Source organism: Staurois parvus, unplaced genomic scaffold (assembly GCF_062004578.1).
Source record: "Staurois parvus isolate SC_StPar_1 unplaced genomic scaffold, SC_StPar_1.0 ptg000053l, whole genome shotgun sequence".
NCBI lineage: Eukaryota > Metazoa > Chordata > Amphibia > Anura > Ranidae > Staurois > Staurois parvus.
This window is the reverse complement of record NW_028317849.1, coordinates 4,294,797-4,317,640: the sequence shown is the minus strand read 5'-3', so window position 1 is coordinate 4,317,640 and position 22,844 is coordinate 4,294,797. Positions and strand designations below refer to the sequence as shown.

The 22,844-nt window shown below is 42.4% G+C and overlaps 1 protein-coding gene across 3 annotated transcripts in view; it reads right to left on the bottom strand.

Annotated features, from left to right (window-relative positions):
* The window catches only part of CCDC124 (coiled-coil domain containing 124), a 58,297-nt gene extending 35,688 nt beyond the window's left edge, over nt 1-22,609 (bottom strand). The window contains exons 1-2 of one of the 3 annotated variants that reach the window (XM_089667412.1): nt 22,538-22,609; nt 16,012-16,177 (exon numbers count right to left, since the gene is read on the bottom strand). In XM_089667412.1, the coding sequence (XP_089523538.1) occupies nt 16,012-16,170 (159 nt within the window). In that variant the 5' untranslated portion in view covers nt 16,171-16,177; nt 22,538-22,609. Of the gene's footprint in view, nt 1-16,011; nt 16,178-22,520 lie in introns of all 3 variants that reach the window. The other 2 variants (XM_089667420.1, XM_089667428.1) reach the window with 2 other exon arrangements.
* Nucleotides 22,610-22,844: the final 235 nt, after the last annotated feature.

Here is a 22,844-nt window from a genome sequence, read left to right as displayed (position 1 = left end):
GTCCATTTTGAGGCCCCTTTTTAATGTAAAAAACTGGAGGTGAGATTGTAAGCTATTTCAGCTGTTTCCGTGCTATATGGTAATACACAACTTGGAGAAGATACCCCCATGCATTATTTAAAAACAGCTTTTCAGGTAATACTCATTCCACAGGTCACTGTCTTCAGAGTACTTTGGACATAAAGTGATTCCAATTCCATGCGTATCCTGGTGTCATGTTGCTTTGCACACTTAATGATGTGTCTGCTGCATTATTGATGACTGTTCTATAGCTGTCTGATCAAGTGTTTAATAAACGCTTCACTCCAGAAGGAAACAAAGGGAGTGATGACACGAGTAATGTAGTAAGCAATGTTCAAAGCTGAATGTAATTTACCCAGGGAAAACATTGTGGTAATCTATGAAGCAGAAAAAAAACAAAAAACTGACTGATGACAACATCATTTTACAAGGTATAAAAAGGTGGTATGTGGAAAAGAGTTAACATAACATGAGGAATACAGCTTTAAATTTGTATATATATAAAAAATGTAGGCCCTGGTACTCAAGCACCCAGTAGTGTGTGGGAGAACAAAGGCTGCTTCAAGGGTGGCAAGAACCCATACTGGCATCATAGGCCTATAGCTGCACTTTGTCCTCCTCCCATCTTATTATTAGCTTTGTATAATGAGATAGTGGAAAGAGGAGACCCAAGTGAGTACACAATTTCCATATATCATGTGTCACCTGGGGTGAGACATAACAATGTGAGAAGGTTTAAGCTTTCCCTCTTAAAGGTAATCCACAGTCTTTCTAAAGGTTTTACATACACACCTGAATTAGATCAGTTAAATGTAAATCATTTTAATACAGCGTGTTAAAGTTCAAAAGATTTTTTTTTTATTTTTGCGGTTTGTTATAAATATGGTGGCTGCTATATAAAGTATGCCGGCTGTACTGCCCTTTGTCAGTGCAGCACAATGTTTGCACTTTACTGTTCCTTTCTCTCCCTGATAGTCTACTGTTCAGCTACCTTAAAGCTATTTTCCTGCTAAATAAAAATTCAGAGTAAAGAGAAAAAAAAAAAAAAAAAAAAAATATGAGCAAACTCCTCTCTTCAATGGATTACCCTATCCATCCTAAACAGCAGGGATGGAGAAATCTTCCCTGCTGACTATTATATTCAGACTGTTACAATATCCGCAGGTGCCTGAATACTCAAACTTTGACTGCATCTGATTGGATGCAATCACTGTTCGGCTGACAGTTTTCTACTTGGCTCCTTTGATGTTAAAGTATAGACAAAGCTATTTTAATATGGTTTTTTATGATGTCACAGAGCCGGTTGGCAGCTGGCTTAGTCTCTCAGCGTGTCGCGAAGAGCAATGGTATTGCACAGAGCAGCCCCGAACCTGGGGTCCTCTTCTTCTGTAGATTCTCCTCTTCTGTGTCTGTCCGCATAACAAACATTTGATATGGGAGCAGATGTGCAGACTCAATCATGAGCCGGGTTGGGTGCATTGTTGACACGTACAGTGCAGCACGGCCCCGCCCCCATGCAATCTGCTCACAGGATTTGACTGACAGCAGCAAGAGCCAACAACTCCTGCTGCCCTCAGCCAAGCTTGTGAAAGCGGAAGCAGGTGAGAGAAGACTAGCAGATGGCCACAAAGTGGCAAAAGGTTTTTTACCTTAATGCAGGGAATACATTAAAGTAAGAACATGTTTTACCTTTAGAACCCTTTAACCCTGTCGCCGCCAGTTCTGTATGTTGTACGGATCTGACAGAGGGGGTTTTACACACAACCCGGTGGCAGCAGCCGCCGGGAGTGTGTCTAAAATTGACAGGCAAACTCCTGCCTGTCAGGCAGCTGCACTGCCACCAGATTGCTTCAACACACCCCCGGTAATGGCAACCCCCCCCGAGTGCCCTCATCATGTACTCCACTTGCCCATCTGTGGGTCCGGGACCGACATGGCGGGTGCTGCTGGGTAGAGGGGAGGGAGGAGAGTGGACACGTTTCCTCCCCTTCTTGTTGGCGACCTGGAAAGCGCCGTGTATGATGTCACTTCCGGATCACCCTGTCACTTTCCCCAGTTAACATAGCTGGGAAGGAATGGACTGTAATGTGATCTACATTGCAATACATTCATCTGAGAACAGAGGAGGTCTTTCAGACCCTGCATGTCTCATTAAAGAGAACCTGTCACTGCATAATCAGCACAGACAACGTTTTGTTCTCTATGTAATGAAAAAAAAGTTACATTAAAAATTAAAGTTAGACCCAAGCACATTAAATCTCCCCCCAAAGAAAAATGTTGAGGCCCCACACACATACATACAAATGTAAACGCACGTGTCAGTGGAGCCTACATATGAAAACGTTGATTGTGATACATGTTACATATCGTCGCACGTGCCGAAGTGAGAGCAAAAATTCTAGCAGAGACCGCCACCATAAAGCCCAGCTGAAGACCTATAGGGGGCTTTTGAAGTGTCGCCTATAGAAAATATAAGGTACTGAAGTTTTTTGCCATTTCATGGGCGCAACCTCATATATCTTACCAAAATTGTGCATTTGTTTGACCTGAAATACACTTAGTTTGTGTTTTTTGCTGAAATTTTACATTTCCTAGACCTTTGCAGTAATATCATGTGACTAAAAATGGGATTACCACTATTTTATTCTCTAGGGTGTCTGCTTTTTCAGAAAATATATAATGTTTGGGGGTTTTAGGCAATCTTCAGGTCTAAAACGATTTTTCAAATGTGTGCAAAAAAACGCAAAAACTGCTCTGGCAGCTAAAGGGGCCAGCAAAAGGGGCAGAAGTACACTCAGAACACCACAAACCAAAAGTGCTATTTAATTCATTTTTAATATTCAACGTAAATTCCCCCCATCCATCCATGTCTCCATGCTTTGTTTCCCTGAGAAATCACTTACAAAAACACTCCCTAGCATTTCTGGCAGTGGCCACCTTGAGTAAGGGCAGATGATGCATATAGCATTTATTTCCTGGAATCCACCTGCCTGAGCATGCAGGCAGGAGGGTGTGCTTCGCTGAGAAAGCTCTTCTCCCCTCCTAAAGACTGCTGGGATGCATGACATCATATGCCTAGGCATGGAAACTAGGAAGTAACTAAAGAAATGTAAAAAAAAAAAAATAGTTTAAAAACAATTAAATATGATATACTTTCCTATCAAAATAGTCAATGATGTCTGAGAGAGTGAAGGTCTACTTTAACTCTTTTCCACTATATTAAAAACTTAAAACAAATTAAAACAGTTTGCTGGATAAGCATTTTAAAGGGTAGCTAAATAAAAGCTAGCACCAAGAACAGACACATAATATATTGCAGCTTACCAGCTCTGCATTACTTTTTTTTTTAATGCTTGTTTGTTCTTATTTCTTGTTTTACCTTGTGATCCTGCAAGTATCAAAATTCCTGTACTAGGTAGTCCCCATAAGACAGGAAGTGCTTAGAGAACACATTCCTCTCTGCATAACATGGGGGGAAGGTGTCCTGTAATTAAGTGTTCTTGCATGGCAAGACCACTTACTGTTATCTCACTTATATATTCTTCTAATTATAGCCAAATTTGCCACCCTAACTCCTCCCACAGTTTTTACACTACATAGACAGTAATATACCGAAACGTGTGGATTGTTGCCGATTGGTGTGTTATTACTTTGTGGAACGTTTCGCCAAATGGTTCACGAAATATCGCCGTTTTTGTGGTGAAATTGGTCCCATAGGAATGAATGCCGGAACGTTCAAAACTAGAGTGGGAGCTGAAAAATCATAGTTACTCCAGTCACTCCAACCACACAAAAGTTACTCAAGCCACTCCACCCAGTTACTCGGCCCACTCCAGTTGTAGACTACTGGTGGAGGCAAGAACACTTCACACAATTTCCCCAGAAATTGGAGCTTTTCTAGTTGTGTTATGTAATCAATAGAACTGTGCAGTGCTAATAACAATGCTTGAGATAACACTGCAGAGTGCACAGGTCAGCACTGGATTTCTGGCTGGATCAATAGGTATTTTTTAAACTTATCAAACAGATATAACCAATTTCATAAAGAGTGCAAAGCAGGGACGGACTGACAACTCATGGGGCCCCCGGGCAATAGGGGATCATGGGGCCCCTGTGTCCTTGCCCAAACTAAACAAAGCCTATGAAAAAGGTACCAGGGGCATCTCATGGGAACCCCTACTGAACCTGGGCCCTCGGGCAGTGCCCGAGTTTCCAAATGGTCACTCCGTCCCTGGTGCAAATCTCATTGCTAAGGTTTACATACACTTTAAGTTCCCCCAAAAGCCCTCCCTCTAGCCTCTACAGCATTATCCTGCATAGCTCTCCATACGTCAAAGAGTATGTAAAGACTTCCATTTTGGGCTGATGACTGGGAACACTGACAACACGTGCATTATACCCAGTTATCCATGGTAGTCATGATTAGACAGAGCAGGCGCAGAGAGACATTGTTGTCAGAATATGTATGTTGAATGACAAAATAACGGTTTCTACTTGAAGCAAGCCATCTCCTTCTCAACTGTATTGAAAATTGATGATTTGGGAGCGAAAAAGTGAAAATGTGGCAAGTCAGGCCATTGGGGTTGTCAGAATAAACCTGAACATATTTAGAATAAAGCACTTAAAATCACTGACCTATTTCTAGCTCCAGGCTACTTTCTTTTCTTCAGCTGTCCTTAATGTCCACTATAACAAAAAACAAAATATATTTCTCCAGACAAAAGCAAATGTTCTACTGGAGCGATGTCTGGTAATGCAGAAATGCTCAAAGCTTTTCACGTGGGGAACAGTAATGGATGATCCTTAGGCTTCCATAAGAAAAAATAATAATAATAAACTCCCTGGGCTGGTTCTTATGAATGAGAATGATTCCATCTTCATTCTTCTCCATTATTTTAGCCCCCCTCCGCCAGAAAGTTTTAGAACAGAAGTCTGAGAAAACAATATCCCAATTTGTCTGCTCAAATGGTAGCCCTGGAGCAGCTCATTGTGTCCCAGTTAGACCTTCAATTCATTTAAGCTGCGATATGTCCTAAATTCTTTTTAACTCTCTCTTGCTGGTGAAGAAATACAAACACTAGGCAAAAATTAAACCACTTGTCCTATATACACAATGAATGAAAATATCTAATTTTTTTATTATAGGTACTTGTATAGCCCCATCAATTTACATAGTGCTTTACATATATATTGTACATTTACATCAGTCCCTAGCCCTCAAGGGGCGTACAATCTAAGGTCCCTAAACTCACATTCATATATACATACATATACTAGGGCCAATTTAGACAAGAGCCAATTAACCTACCAACATGTCTTTGGAGTGTGGGAGGAAACCGGAGTACCCGGAGGAAACCCATGCAGGCACAGGGAGAACATGCAAACTCCAGGCAGGTGGTGCCGTGTTTGGGATTCGAACCAATGACCCTTGTACTGCCAGATGGAAGTGCTAACCATTCAGCTACTATATATATCTATCTATCTATCTATCTATACACACACCCCCTTACATATACCCAGAGAGGTGACTGGCATCAGGTGATACACAGAGATGAAACAAATCCTCCTGCCCATCTACAGTCTTCTCTACATCCATTTAAAGTGCAGAACTTACACAGGTCTCTCACACACCCCTTCTCACAGCACACAAGAACAGAGTTTGGCTGTCAATCTGCTGGAGATCCCTCCCCTGTCACCTTTTCTCTTGGTGTCAGAAGTCATTAATTCTGATAGCAGAGAAAGGAGGCGTCAGACAGAAATGACACCTAGAGCTCTGGATTGAGACAAATACAGACTATAGAGGGAAGTGCTTTGTTCATATTTCATGTCTGAAGATTACAACCACTTTAAGCTTTTAAGGCTGTCAATTATGCCCCACAATGGCACATCACCTCCTACTGACTGACAGTCCACATGACTGGAGCTGTAAAGGAATCAGATTACTGGGGTAGGGGCCACTGTGTGTGCATAAGTAGATTCCTGTGGTACAAGGATACAACTGGGAGAATGTTTGAAAAGCTGTGTTCTTTCACCAAGAAAAACTAGAAAAAAAAGCTCTTTATTTCACCTCTTTACATTATTTATGGTACTTATATAGCGCCATCAATTTACGCAGCGCTTTTACATATATAGTGTACATTCACATCAGTCCCTAACCCTCAAGGGGTGTCAACTCTTTACGGCTATTACAGCGGAACTAAACCCATCAATTTAGCAGTTTCAAAAAAAATAGTTACATTCCCAGCACATGTTGGGATTGCCAATGGTTGTATTTGCTGGAGTCTCAGCTGATCACATGTGCAGAACCATGGCAGTTGCAGATCAAACAGAGGCTAAGATGGTAGCTTTCTTGGCCGAAAACAACAGGACGGTTTAGTTCCACTTTAAGGTACTTTCAAGAGCAATGTATCATAGCAAAACATGTGCTCTGTCTACGGGAAACCAAACCTGGTCGGAACAGCTCTACTACCAACAGTTACTTGGGAGAGTTATTTTTCCTTTTTGACCAAAGAAAGAAAGCGCCCATTGTCCCAAACTAACATACAAAACAATAATATTTAAGTAAAGAATATCTCATCACAGAAATTCACCAACCTATGCAAATCCACCTGCAGTGATACAGCAAACACTTTTGATATGAAAAAACCCTAATTATCTTTCTGAGGCACTTGAATGAAATGTTAAAAATGTTTGAAAAGGTGTGCCATTGCAAATACTTGCACGGCTTCAAAAAGTTACCACCTTTTATTCTTGTCATCGCATTTACTGCATGTGTGTGCCGATTTATCAAGCTATAAAAAGGGAGTGAATATATAATTGCTTAGTATGAAGAGGAGCCGATGATCTAGATAGTGGTGCTCATTTTGCCGTGAAAGTCTGTGAAATTAGATACTAAATTCTGCTGTATTGGCAAAAAGTTTTAGACAGTTTCACGTTCATTAACTTACCCAAAGTCAGCTTTCTTGACAAGATGTTGAAGGGTTTTCCTCCACTTGACATTAAAAAGGAGATGGATATGGTATTTTACAAAGATACATGGTGCACTCTAGTGGATGACTGGGGCATAGAAGCTCATAAAATTAACAAAGCCATACCAGAGGCATAGATAATCACTTAGACATGAATAGGTTCATAGAGGTTTATTTCGCTCTCTCGATCAAACCGCAAGTGCAACCTGCCAAAAGTATACTAGATTGTGGGGCTGCAAATTCTCATATATTATTTGTGATGGAGGCTTAGATTTGGATGTAAAGGCTACATAAAATTGGATTATGTTTTATTAAGCCCTAGAGGTTGAAATGTCAGATCATGGAAAAATATAGAATGTGCATACATTTCTTTGTTTTCAGTCTTAAAAGGATAAGTTCACATTTTGGAATATTTAGGATGTAACAAGTAACATGCTACAATTGAATTGGCCCCGCACTCCCTGATCCCCCTTTGTGACAGCTAGCAGGGGATCTCCCACCAGCTGTCACAATCAGAAAAAAAAAAACACAGCCGTGCGGAGTCTGCTTGCCCAGCTGTATCTTCCATTCACAGTAATGGAATTACTGAATTAGAAAACTACAAGTCCTGACAGCTGCGCGGCTATCAGCTTCTATTTCCCAATGAACTACCATAGCACTGTTGAGCCCTGTGGTAGTTCATTTTCTCTTCCTGTCAAGAGCGTAACTGCCTGCCCATATGAGGTACGAGCAGACAGATACACTGACAAGTCTGCAGGAGTCTAGCACCGGCATGGTACCCATGTCCCAACTGGGACGCAGCAACTGCACATACACTTTTGACAGCCATGCAGGTGTGGGTGTGTTTACCCAAACAGACAGTGTGTACTCAGGAACAAGCATATTCACCTGCACAGTTGTCAAATTGGAACCAGCGGCTGTGTCCATGCAGCCGCTGCATCCCAAAAGACCTGAATGGGACTGCTTGTATGCGGATGTATGGAACATCTGTGCATTCCGTGTAGGCAAAGACAGCCTTTTTCACAGATGTATGAATAATGATGCCCACATGAACGAGGCCTCAGATTCACTAGCAGATTTAGATGGACTTGACTAACAAATGAAACCTCTCTGCTAACATTTCATAAGCAGTTACAGCAACAGTTTTTATTTTGGCATAAAAGTTTTACATATATAAGTAAGAGTTGTAAGCACCCTGGCAGTGTTAAATGGTTTGTCTCATGCCTCCAACAACCCCTTTTGTCTGTTAAGGTAAGTTGAAAAAGAACAGATTTAAAACGGCCAGATCCCCAATTGAAAATAAAAACAAAAAACGTCTAAAAAAATGAATGCAGCCACCACATCTAGGAATTGTTAAGCTGCAATTTATTATTTTATTATTATAACTTTTATTTTTGGGTTTAAGACCATTTTAAAGGAAACCTGGACTGAGAAAACTTATTGATCTGCAAATATTAGTCACCTGTCCATTATTGCTTGGTGCTATATTAATAGGATGTACTTTCCTAAGAGAATATTATAAATGCCCATATCCTTTTACGATACACGTGAAATGTACCATATTTGCAAAATGCATTCTCATTTCATCCTTTTGATTCCAGTACATGAAATTTATGGTTATTTTATTGCCTTTCAATAAGGCATTATAATCATATCCAAAGGCATTGCTGACCATTGGAACACCTGAAAAGAACATTTACACTCTTTTCACCACAGACATTTCTTTTTGCTGCTGCTCTACAGATCTTTTCAACGGATACATGCCAAGTCAGTTTTTCTGTAAGGTTACAGAAGTTACTATTACTTAGGCCAGTTACACATGGAAGTAAAAAATTTTGAGTTTTATTTACTGATCTGAAATGAGATGAATTGTCTATGGGACATTGGACACAGCTGAGCAAAGATCATCATTATTGTACAGGATTTATATAGAGCCAAGAGTTTGTGCAGCGCTTTCCATTGTGAGGGAAACAGAACAGGTAAAATACAATTCAATACAAAAAAACAGTAATACAGTGTACAAAGCAGTAAAACAAAAAAAGAACATTTTTTATTTGAGTGCAATAATTTAGTTGCGTGTTTATGTCAATAAATTATCAGTAAAAAAAACATCAGTAAATTATGACCCGTGAGCCACCTTAATTTTTTTTTTAAATTTTGTTAAAAAAAAAAAAATAAAATAAAATAGGGTGATAAGCTTTTTGAAAACTGCTTGCCCACTTTTTCACAGTGCAGAAGTAGGTAACAAAAGCATACAGGTTTGAAAACATCCTTAATCAAATGCCTAATTAACACCAGCAATCTAATATCATAGCCTTTCAATTATCAAAGCAACAATCTCCTAGGACTGTACTACTGTACTCTGGAGCTTCTTCAGCAACAGAACATGTGTAGTCTCCAAACAATCTACTTTAACATCACCTACCACTTTATTTGTAAGTTTTCTTGATTTGCAGGAATACATTAAAGTTGTCTACAGATTTCATTGAAACATATAGACCCATTAACACAATGCAATACATTCAACCCTTTTTGAATTAGCTGGCAACACACCTCAAAACACTAAAAACAAAAAAAAAAATTAACCTGGTGCTCAACACTCCACAAATAGTTCACATCTGTGTTTTGCAATAAAATGATGCAGAGCATTTCATTTGAATGGGAATGCAGTGCAATACAAAATGGTGGGCCCCAACATGATATCAAATACACTATGTTGTCAAACGTTTTGGGACACCTGCCTTTACACACACAAACTTTAAAGACATCCCAGTCTTAGTCCGTAGAGTTCAATATTGAGTCGGCCCACCCTTTGCAGTTATAACAGCTTCAACTCTTCTGGGAAGGCTGTCCACAAGGTTTAGGAGTGTGTCTATGGGAATGTTTGACCATTCTTCCAGAAGCACATTTGTGAGGTCAGGCACTGATCTCGGACGAGAAGGCCTGGCTTGCAGTCTCTGCTTTAATTCATCATAAAGGTGTTCTATTGGGTTGAGGTCAGGACTCTGTGCAGGCCAGTCAAGTTCCTCCACCCCAAACTCGCTCATCCATGTCTTTATGGCTTTATGGACCTTGCTTTGTGCACTGGTGCGCAGTCATGTTGTTCCCACAAAGTTGGGAGCATGAATTTGTCCAAAATGTCTTGGTATGCTGATGCCTTAAGAGTTTCCTTCATTGGAACTAAGGGGTCAAGCCCAACCCCTCATCATATTCCCCTCTCCACCAAACTTTACACTTGGTCAGGCAGGCAAGTACCGTTCTCCTGGCAATCGCCAAGCCCAGAAGCATCCATCGGATTGCCAAACAGAGAGGCGCGATTCGTCACTACAGAGAACACGTCTCACTGCTCTAGAGCCCAGTGGTGGCGTGCTTTACACCACTGCATCCGACACTTTGCATTGCACTTGGTGATATAAGGCTTGGATGCAGCTGCTCGGCCATGGAAACCCATTCCTTGAAGCTATCTATGCACTGTTGTTGTGCTAATCTGAAGGTCATACAAAGTTTGGAGGTCTTTAGTTATTGACTCTGCAGACAGTTGGCCACTTCGGCACACTGTGCACTTCAGCATGCGCTGACTCCGCTCTGTCATTTCACGTGGCCCATCACTTCGTGGCTGAGTTGCTGTTGTTCCCAGTTGCTTCCACTTTGTTATAATACCACTAACAGTTGACTGTGGAATACTTTGTAGCAAGGAGAAGTCATGGATGGACTTATTGCACAGGTGGCAACCTATCATGGTACCACGCTTGAATTCACTGAGCTCCTGAGAGTGACCCATTCTTTCACAAATGTTTGTAGAAGCAGTCTGCATGCCTAGGTGCTTGATTGTATACACCTGTGGCCATGGAGGTGATTGGAACACCTGAATCCAATGATTTGGAGGGATGTCCCAATACTTTTGGCAATATAGTGTACTGTATGTAGAGCCTTGTTTCTAGGAATGCCTTTCATCAGACCATGGTGATACTGAAGAATTTTTGCATCATCTTAATCTACAGTTAGGAATTCTTATCCAACTAGCTGCTTAAAGTGGACCTTCACTTATGCAAAGCACTTCATCAGGTGCCTCCTCCCCTCCGTGTTACATAATTGTAAAACATGTATATTCTTTACTCTTGTTCAATAAAGGACAGCTCTGTGTCACATAATCTTAGTACTAAATGCAGTTTCTCTTGATTTGAATACAAAATTTTAAACATCCAACTACATCCCACAAGTCTGGATCTACTTTCTAAACCTTAAAGTATAAGTTCACTTTTTAAGAAAAAACAATAAATGCACATATTTTTGCAGCAAAAAAAAAAGTACATATAGTGTTTTTTTATTGCAGGAGCCTGGAAAGCATTGCGCCCGTGATCAGGGGTACAATGTAGGGCTTCTGCAGACAAGCCCTACAGCTTTCAGCCCATACTTGCATACAGGCTGTCAGCTACAAATCTGCAGGGCGATGGCTGATGGTAACTGTAGTATACTCATTCACAGAAAACTGTGAATGAATGACGTGGCTGTGTGGGCAGAGTTCTGCAGGGCCATGATGTTTTTGAATTGTGGCAGCAGGTGCGGGGAGAGGATCTCCTGCCCGCTGTCACACGGAGGCGGGGACCGGAGGGAGAGGCTGCAGAAGCTGGAATATGTTAATTGTTCCATCCCAAATACAGGTGGAACATGTAACATGTTCAGAAAGGTGAACTTATCCTTTAAAATGCATATCATTTGTTAGCATGTGCAAAGGTTAGGGTACTCTCAGTACTAATTTTAGGATTAAGGTGATAAAGAGTACCTTCACTTTTGCTTAAAATCCAAATCAACTTTCAAATCCGCTACATGTATTCCAGGAGCATCAAAACAAAATAAGTGAAAGGTCTTACAGTTTATTTACTTCAGAAAGCAGCCACAGTCTAAGTAGAAAAGCCTGTCCCTTTCCAGCATACGGTATAGACGTACCTTTGCTCTCTGTTACGAAGCAGTAATGTCTCTACATCAAAGTGTACAGACTAACATGCAAAATATAATGGATTTTGGTCTATTTTATTTGAATGTTCAAAAGTTTATAAACTAAAGCAGGGGTAGGCAATCTCTGAGAGCTGGAGATCTACCTTGACAACATGGAAGAAATCAAAGATCACCGGGTAGCGGTGCCCAAGTAGCAAGCTGCCAATAAAAAGTGAAGACGGCACAAAGAAAAATCTAATAAAACTTATGTCACTGTAAAAATATATACTTAACCTACCTTCAGCAAAAAATCCAACTTTTAGTTTCATTTACTGATGCACCGAAATTTCGTCAGCCAAAACTCATTGGCCAAAAATAGCCCTATCGGCATTTTGCCAATAGGAAAAAGTGAGCGGATACAGGTGCCGATAATTGCGGCCCAAGAGGAAGATTGACTATTTGGCCGGGGGGTTGCAGATGGAGAAAGGCAGGACAGGAGGTAAGCAGTGTATACAGTGAGGGAGTGAGGGAGCAGTGTATACAGGCAGGCTCCCTCACTTGCTCATGCTAAATGTCATTGCCAGTTTTTAAATGCAATTGTCGGCTTTATTTATTTTTTTTAATCTCTTCTTCATTTTATAGCTCCGGGAAGGAGCTATCATTCGCCCCGCTGCTAAACTAAACTAAGGAGCAGGGTCACCCAGTGACCCCACCTCTTTAAAGGAGCCTGCCTGTATACACTGCTCCTCTCCTGCCCCTCCTTGCACACACTGCCCTCCCTCCCCTACAAAAATGACCTGTCACTTATATGCTATCACATAGAGGACTATTGGTCCCCTATGTGATAGCAATAAAATCATAAGTTAAAAAAAAAAATAAAAGACATTAAAAGTAAAAAAAAAAAAATACAAAAAAAAAAAAAGTTAGCCTTTCCACATACGCACACATTTCAGTTTCGGCACCAGAACATTCATTTTGGTGCACCACTACTTTCATTCACAATTTTTTCACATCTGGGGAGTTATTGGTCCGCCACAAAAGTCTGATGCAGGAATCCATAATGAAGGCAGAACAACTGGTACTGCAGGCTGACTTGCTTAAATAGCTTCAGGCTTGGCTGTCTGCTCTGAGTTCTGGCCAATGTAAGTAGTATGTAGGGCAGTGTCCAGCAGTCAGCAAAGGGGGGGCACATGGCAGGGGTTAGGGATGGGAGCAGGAGAGCAAACCATGGGGGGGGGGGGGCACAGGTGGGCATACCACATTAGGGGCCCAGGAGGGCTTGGTCCATGGGGGCTGAGGAAGGCACACCATAGTGGGGCAGTGGGGCACAAAAGTAGTTTCCTGATGCAGAACAGTAAAGGGAACTTACTGCAGCAGATCTACTTGTTCTGGTCCTTGTCGGCCCTCTTCTTTTGTCCATTCCGTGTCATCCACATGCACCTTGGGTGGACTGGAGGAGAGGAGGGCCGGTGGGGATCACGACAGTGCACTCAGAGGAAGAGCTCAATGTGTTTGGAGAGAAGCCCGAACCCACCCACGCTATTCCGCCTACAAGCTGTCAAAGCCAAGATCTAAACATAGGCAACAGAATCCCCCCCACAGCCACCAGTAAACAAGGAGCAGGCTGCGGGGCGGGGATTGGATTTGACAGCTTACCAAACTCAAAGCTCAGGCAGCTAATAAGCCTAAGCTCACCATTTCCCTGTGCAGCTCTGCCATTCTGGGGAAGAAGCACTTGCAGGTTGGCAAGGCAGAGACTCAAGTGAGATCTACCTGTTACCTGCCACGGTCGACTATTAGATCACAATCAACGGGTTGCCAACCCCAGAGCTAAAGCATTTAAAATAAACTTCTACACAAGAAATCAATTAGGAGGTTGGGGTTTTTGGCAGAAGAGATTCGCAAAGGCTCTTTTACCCAAAATCCTTTTTCTCGACTCCTAGTGATTTTTTTGCATAACTCTATTCCCCGTATGCTGAAAATAGAGCTGGGTGCAAAGGCCAACACAACTCCTGGAGGATGAAACAGTGACATGATCCTTGCCCCATCCTTGCAGGAAGGCAGCACAACAGCACGCAAGTATGCCATAACATGCAAATATGTTGTGCAAACTAGCACATTAGATCGACAGCTCATCCCCACTAGCAAAAGTTTAGCTTTTCTGCAAAGAAGCTGGTATGGAAGTACCCTGTATTAAAGCAGAACATGCTGGCTGTTTCTAATAGAAAGGCCATATGGCTCCATAAGTATACCATCATATTCAAGATATTTACAAAAGCTGCAGAAAACCTCAGTCATCACAGTCTACATGGCTACTCTGATTGCAAAGACAAAATATCAATATGCAATATATCACATTTACATAACTAAAAAGATAAATACTTTTTTCCACTACTTTTTTAGTCCTGAACACAAATACAGAAATGTACACAAAGAGGAAAATAGAAGTTCCAATCGGGTCCGCCTGAAAAACGGGCAGGCGGACCCGATCGGAATGTCAATGTGAAAGGGGCCTATAAGGTAACTCCAGGAATCTGTGTTTACTTCTAAATATCAAAATAACTCCAGCCAAAACTATTTATTTAGAAGGGTTAAAATGTCTGAATTTTTCACTGCTGGCTCTGCAGCCAGTGGAGATTTTCCTTCAATTTCTGTTTGTGAGCATATTACCTCCAATGGAGAACAGGCATTGATAAAATGCTTATTTGTAAGTATAGTGAGGAGGGATGAGAAACTTTGTCAGGATTCTATGGCCATTCGTTAATCCATTCGGGGAGATTTCAATGCAATTGTTTTTTACTGGGATTTCAAAAAGCAATAACAAATAAATTGCCCATGTAGTGGCCACAAGTGTAAAAGCTGAGATATACAGCATTAGGGGAGATTTTTTCACTTCATGTGTTGGTTACAGAGAAGAATAAAGAGGAGAAATTCCCCCACAGCAGGGACACAGACAGAAATAAAAAAACTTGACCAATGTGTGGGAACCAGCTCAAGTTAGAGTGGTTCTAAAGGCTTGGGTTTTTTTCTTCTATAGCTGCCGGTCACATCAAAGCCGATTTTGAAATTTTGTGACTTACAGTAAAGTTGCAGGATTTCAAAATCGGGTGCCCTGCTGATTTCAGTTGCGATTTGCAAGACATCTGACACAAATGTCTATGCAAATCACAACAAAATAGTGCATGTACTACTTTAGAAATCGGTGCGGCTCCAACCAAGTTGGAACCGTACCGATATAACCGCTCTAACAGCGGACAATAGGGTGCAACTTGGCATACGATCTGCAAGTCGCATGGAATGCAAATCGCATGCCAAGTCGCACCCGATGTGACCGTGATGTAAAATAACCAACATTTTATACTTACTGGCTCTGTGCAGTGGTTTTGCACAGAGCAGTCCAGATTCTCCTCCTTCTCGTGTCCCCTGATGGAACTTCTGGACCCTACCCCTCAACGAATGCCCCCACAGCAATCTGTTTACTCTGGGGGCACTCCTGTATGCTTGATCCCGAGCCACCTCTGTGTGTCTATGGGATACAAAAAGTATGGCTCAGTCCCACCCTCCGCTCGATCCTCACTGATTAACAGCAGCGGAACCCAATTGCTCCCACTGCTGTGTCTCAGCCAAAGAGGATGGAGAGATCTGGGAGAGCCGCTGCTTTTGTGCACAGCGCTGGATTGAGATCGGGCTACAGGTAAGTATTAGGGGGGCTGCAGAAGTGAGCTGCACACTGAACGATTTTTACCTTCACGCACAGAATGTAAGTATAAATTTATCATACCTGATGGGCCACTGAAAAAGCTAGAAATCACAGTAGTAGTCAGCGCTACTATAGGGATGACCCAAACCGAACCTGGGGGATTCCCTCTGCACATGGACCACAGGGTTTTCTATTTTCTTAGATGCAATCACAGAACACCTTGTATTTTTTCCAAGGTGGAGAGCAAGTGGTGATGTCACAATCTAATTCCTATCGGATAGCAGCTTTAAGTGCTTTTAAAGTGACCGACACTTTAACTGAAGTAACAAATTTACAGTATGACATTTACAAGAAAAAGTATTGCAATGTCTCTCAATATTCCCTTACCTTCCTGTGCTCCTTGCGCATAACATGTTTGTCATCGTCTTGCCAATATGCATCCTCCAGAGCCTGCTGGCGTTTTGCATCAGCTACAGCTTTTGCCTCCGCCTTTCTGGCACGGGCAGCAGCAGACTTGGTGTTTTCCCCCTGAAACTTTTTGGGCATCCCTTAGCTGGAAAATAAAACAGTAACATTAAGTTTATAAGAGTGGAGAAATAGTCTATCCATATAATTTAAGCACTGCAAGATATAGACGGCACTATTAGGAGAGGAGGTGGTTTGTTGCTCCCCAGCTAAGTTATACCTGTATTCTTACAGCACCAATAAACCAGCTGTCTGAAACCCTGAAACCTTGAAAAAGCAGACTTGTACTCACCACCTGATGGCTGCAAATGGGTTAATAGCAAAGAAGTACATATAATTGTTCAATGTTTTTATGTATTTAATTTTTATTCTGCTGAAAACGAAAAAAAAAATACATTCTCTTTAAAGTGAACCTTGAGAAAGAATAAAAATACTGGTATGTGAAACAGATCATATTAAGTTTGTTTGAACTAGGGATGCACCGAAATTCCGGCAGCTGAAACATATCAGCTGAAAATAGCCCTATCGGCATTTTGCCAATAGGAAAAGTGAGCAGATACAGGTGACGATAATTGCGGCCTGAGAGACCTGGGCCCCAATCAAGGGCAGACGGACTATTTTGCCGAGGGGGGGGGGGGGAATGGCGACGGAGAAAGGCAGGAGAGGAGGTAAGCAGTGTATACAGACAGGCTCCCTCACTTGCTGCAGCTAAAATGTAATTGCCGGTTTTTAAATGCAATTGCTGGATTTTTTTTTCTTCAATTTATAGCCTCAAGCGGTCATTCGCCCCTCTGCTATGGTAAACAAAGGGATGGGGTCACTGGGTAATACCACTGAGTGACCATGCCTCTTAGTTTACTTTAGTGGCAGGGTGAATGACAGCTCCTTCACAGAGCTACAAAGTGCACAAAAAAAAAAAAAATAGCAATTGCATTTAAAAACCGGCAATGACATTTAGCAGCGGCAAGTGAGGGACCCTGTCTGTACACACTGCTCCTTCGCTGTATACACTGCTCTTCTCCTACCCCCCATCCACCTACAAAGAGGACCTGCCATTTATATGCCATCACATAGGGGACTATTGATCCTCTACATGACAGCAATGAAATCCTAAGTTAAAAAAGAAAGAAAGAAAAAAAAAAAAAACACCCTAAAAACACTACACTAAAAAGTAAAAAATAAAATACCAAAAATTTTTTTTTATGTATGCAGACATACATAAAAATATGCAATCGTTGGGGTTTCCATTCATAAACAAATGGTAATTGTGCTACACATGCTACATATCACCGCACAATAATGGATGTATTATAAGGCATTATTAGGAAGATATACCACTCACAGAAGTATGAACTGACACAGAAGCTGGAATAATCTGTTTCTAATGAAAGATAACAGTTTAAGGATTACTGCCTGTTTACTGCTGCCTCTAGTTATGATATAAGAATTTTGGCAACACGAATAGCAGAATAGCAAGTCCGGCCATGCAATAACTCAGACAGACCTCAGTGAGACACGCATGTGGAAATTTAAAGAAAAAAAAAAAAAAAAACTACTTGTCCAGGGGCTAAATTGGAGTCTCAATCTACTTGTCCCGAATATAAATTTAAAACAAATGTTGCCAGGATGGAAAATATGAAGAGTTGTTTTTTTTCTTATTAGGCAGAGGTGATCTTAGGAATGGCTGGGGCTTTATGACTTTTAACGTTTTTATTTTTTGCTATAACATTTCTTAGAAACCCCCCCAAAGTAATATATATATATAAATATAAAATAATGGTTGTTGTTTTGTTAAACAGTGGCCCTAGAGCAGCAATGGGCAAACTACGGCCGGCGGACCTTTTAATCCGGCCCGCGGAGCTAGGCTCCCGCTAGGCTCCTCTCACAGTCCGCTCTGAAGACCGGTGTAGCATGAAAATCTGTCTCCTATGAGGATCTGTCCCCCTCGACGTATCTGCGCATGTGCCGGAGATCGCCGATCGGCTGCTAATGCCTGAAACTGGCACATGCGCAGATATGTCGAGGGGGACAGATCCTCATAGGAGACAGATTTTCATGCTACACCGGAACGGCGAGAGGAACGCGCGGAGCAAAGGTGAATTGACACAGGGGGGACTTGGGGACTTAATATGGGGGATGAATTACTATATGGGGGACGAATTACTATAGGGGGGATGAATTACTATACGGGGGGGATGAATTACTATGGGGGATGAATTACTATAGGGGGATGAATTACTATAGGGGGGATGAATTACTATGGGGGGGATGAATTACTATAGGGGGGATGAATTACTATAGGGGGGATGAATTACTATGCGGGATTAATTACTATGCTTACTATGGGGGAATGTTACTATACTTACTATGGATGACACATACACATCATTCATCTACTCTTGGTCCGGCCCCCGGGTCCAATATATGAACCCATTGCGGCCCTCAAGTCAAAAAGTTTGTCCACCCCTGCCCTAGAGAATTGTTGCGTGTTGCAATTTTTTATGTCACACGGTGTTTGCACAGTGGTTCTTCAAATTAAATTTTTGGGGAATTTTCATGTAAAATAAAACACAACACATAGCCCAATATTTTGGTAAAATATAACATCAGATAAATACATATCATACATGCCTGTGCAATGGCAACAAATGACATACATTTTACTGTCCATAGGCAATGCTTTAAAAGCCTTTACAGGTTTCCACTTTAGATTTACAGAGGCGGTCTGGTGCTAGGATTACTGCCCAGGATATGACACTCAGGGTGATACCTCACATGGAACAATTGCTGATTGCGTGCGTCCAGGAGCAACATGTGCATTTGCCTTTGCGCACAAGCACGGGGGGATTAGGGGTGCTTTAAAAAATGGTACCTGAAAGTCCCACCAGGCACCAGCACCATACATTCGGTACATAGAACACGGTCTACAACTCCCAGAATCCACACTGGCATCTTACTTTACAGAAGGCTGCAGGCCCGGGGAGGCAGGGGGTGCACTGCCTGCAGTGACATGCCAGAATGGGGAGGAGCTCTGGGGACAGGCCACACACCGGAGTGGAATGTGCCTTACTGTAAAGCAGGCCATGGGCCTGGGGAGGGAAGCCGCAATAACATGCCCGGGAAGGAGCTCCAAGGACAGGCCACACCTGTAAACTGGAGTGCGATGGGACCGGACTTCACTGTACAGCAGGCTGAGGGCCCAGACAGGGAGCGCACTGCTTGGCAATGACTTCAGGGGAGGGTGAGGAGCTTCGGAGAGAGTCCGGGGACAGGCCGCACACTGCAGTGCAATGGGACAGCCCATGGCAGGAGGGGGTTCTCCTTTAGAGCTGACCACTGGCTCTTACCCTGCTGCTTGCCTGCAGCAGGGCTACATGTAAAAAAAAAAACAAAAAAAAAAAAAAAAAAAACTGTTGCCGGCACTGTATGTCCCGGGCGTCGGGCGATAGGATTTGCACATCACTGGTGAGAACATGGAACACAATCCACATTGATTGGTTTTCCACTTATTTTATCTCATGCTGAACATGTACATATGGATTTCCAGTTATGTCATATTCCGACAATTTTTTTGGCACTTTAGACATCATGCCACCGGATTTTGTAAGAATATTTTTTTTTTAACCCAGCTAACAAAAATATTAGATTGTATTTTTTAAATTTAAAGTCATTTAAATTCATGATATTAATGAAAAAGTTGAATACATACAATTATATTTTTTAAAAACTGCCTATTTCGGTTTTCGGCCAAGTGCATTCTGAATTTTCGGTTTCGGCACCAGATTTCATTATGGTGCACCACTAGTTTGAACAAACAGAAGATGCCTCCATAACATGGAGCAATAATGTATATAGTGAGGGGAGGTGCTCAGTTAGCAAGAGCATTAAAAGGCACCACTCTGCAGGGTATAAAAGCTGGACAAAAAGGTACTAACCCTTCCTGACTTGATTAAGAACTTAAAAAAAAAAAAAAGAAGATTGGCTAGATATAAATTATATATTGGATAATGCAAAGCATCGAAGAAATAAAGCCATACTACAAGGGGCATTCAAGTCAAAGCAGAACTTCTAATTTTACAGGTATAAAAAGGTATGCTAGGGTAGCAGTACAACATGCAGTAGTTAGTGGCAAGTGTGCCCTATTATTGATAGGTAGCTCACATGTCGCAAGCCAGTCCAGAGATCGGTAATTAGGAAGGCGGACAACAGTGTTAGTGCATGCATGGAACAGCATGTGGTGATGAAGTTTCTTGTGAATGAAGGCGTAAAACCTGCGGCTATCTACAGAAGACTTTAAGCACAGCATGGTGAGGGAACGCTCAGCCGCAGTAAGACATTTTAATTTTCCCTATCCCTCTGTTATCCCTGTGAACATTCAGCATGTGAAACGCTTGATCCTCCATGATTAATGCATAACCTGTTGTGAAATATCACAAGAGACAAATCCTCTGAGGTCAGCATTTAAGCACTGATGACGAAGTGAAGCAGTCTGTCCTAAGATGGTTCAGACGTACTGACAAATCTTTCTATATCGAAGCTGTCCAGGCATTAAATGCTGGGATAAGTGTATAAATGTAGCAGGGGAGTATGTTGAAAAATAAAAGCAGTTTCCACTTCTTGAAATTTGTTCTTTTATTATAGAAGTTCAAAAGATCAGTTTGACTTCAACGTCTAGTGTACATTCTTTTCTATATACAGGTTCCTTTACATTGTGGCTGTAATGGAGAGCTTGGAAGAGGGTTATGTCACAGATGGATCGCTACCTGAACATTTTCTCATTACTTATAATCTTCCTCTTCATGGTGGAATATAAATGGCTGATTGTTCCAGCAGCATCAAACCCACAGAATCTGGAATGACTAGATTTCCCTGAGACACAATGCCTTGCCATGCTCATGCTAGTGAAAAATTTGTAAATCGAAATGTCGTTTCACATAGGTATGCATTGAAAATCAATTAATCTGTTCTGGAGGTCAGAAAAAAGTAAACGCCACTAAAATACCGCATGAGTTATTTTATTAAGTCACGCCGTATTTTAGAAGTGACAACCATGTGTTGATGTTTCAGCTGTCAGCGGGGTTCCCCAGACAGCAGAATATAAAAGAATTGCTGGCAATTAAAAAAAATCAATTAAAAAATGGCTCCCCTCCCATTCATACCAAGCCCGTCGGGTCTGGTATGGATTTCGAAGGGAACTCTTACGCCAAAATTAAAAAAAATAAAGTATGGTGTGTGGGTCCCCCCCCTCCAAAATCCATACCAGACCCTTATCCGAGCATGCAGCCCAGCAGGTCAGAAAAGGGGGGGGGGGGGGAAGAGGACGAGCACAATAACCATACCTCCTGAACTATACCAGGCCACATGCCCTCAACATGGGGGGGTCCCTCTCCCCCCCCAAAACACCTTGTCCCCATGTCCCGATTACCGACTCTCCTCACGAGCTGTCAGCGTGAGGAGAGGATAGCCAATAACCGGCATTTCCTATTTACATGTGATCAGTTGGACACAGCTGATCACATGATAGAGCCGACGGCATCAGCTCTTTACAGAGATCGGTGATCCACTGTTTCCCAGGGACACAGCGCACCACCGATGGGCACGCACGCGCAGTTAGAGTGGAAGGACATCATATGACGTCCTCCCAGAACGAGAGAACCACCGCCCTCCTGTCATTACCTTATATGATAGGCGGTTAAAATAAGAAACAGGTTTATACCTACCTGATCTGTGCAATGCTACTGCACAGAGCAGCACCGATCCTCCTCTATTGGGATTCCCCGCCGGCATTCCTGGCTCCTTTTTGTCTCAGTGTGCCACCATAGGAAGCTGCTTCCTATGGGGGTGAACCCAAGCTGGGCTGTGTGTATGGGGGTGGCCCAAGCTGAGCTGTGTGGGTCTATTGACACACAGCACAGCTTAGTCCAACCCCCCCCTTTCTGCTTACAGGATTTGATTGACAGCAGCAGGAACCAATGGCTCCCTCTAGTGCCTCTCTGTCCTGTGAATGTAGGGAGGGAGGAGAGAACAGTTACAGACGGTACAACGATGGATCGAGCAAGGACTCAGGTAAGTATTGGGGGGGGGGGCTGTAATACAAATAGTGGGACATTCTTTACCTTGATGCAGGAAATGTCTAGCCTTTACAACCACTTTGAGGCTTAGATTTCTCCCAGGAACACAAACATCCCTGTAATGTACACCCTGTTTATGCAGTGTATTCCCAGGTCCCCTGTAATGTGCTACCTCCTCCCAGCACAGTCAATGCATAAGACAACTAGGCAGCATCCCACCTCCCCGAAACATCAGGCTGCTGCATGGCACACAATGTCCCTTTCCGTCTCCCATTCATTATATTTCACACTCTCCGCTCTCCCTCCGTCCACCCAGCTCTCCTATATACCAACAACCATTGTAACATTTGTGTCACCAACCCCTGTCACTCACACACCCGGGATTCTTCCCTTGCTTCCGCCTCCACTTCAGGTCGCGCTGTGATATCACCATTCAGCGCCAGCTTCCGGCCATGAGCTTTTCCGCTTCCGGTCTCATAGAGTGCTGGTGTGCGTTCCATTCTGCAGGGGTAGCGTTGCTGTGTTAATGGAGGTGGTCATTGCTGACCTTTGCCGCAGAAAATGCACATCAGGTCCTGCAGTAAACTAAACGCTAGCAACGTAGTCGTACAAATATGTGCTTTCATACCTTGCGATCTCATTTTTATATTACTTCTGTGAATGAAAGTAGCTGGATTTGGTGAG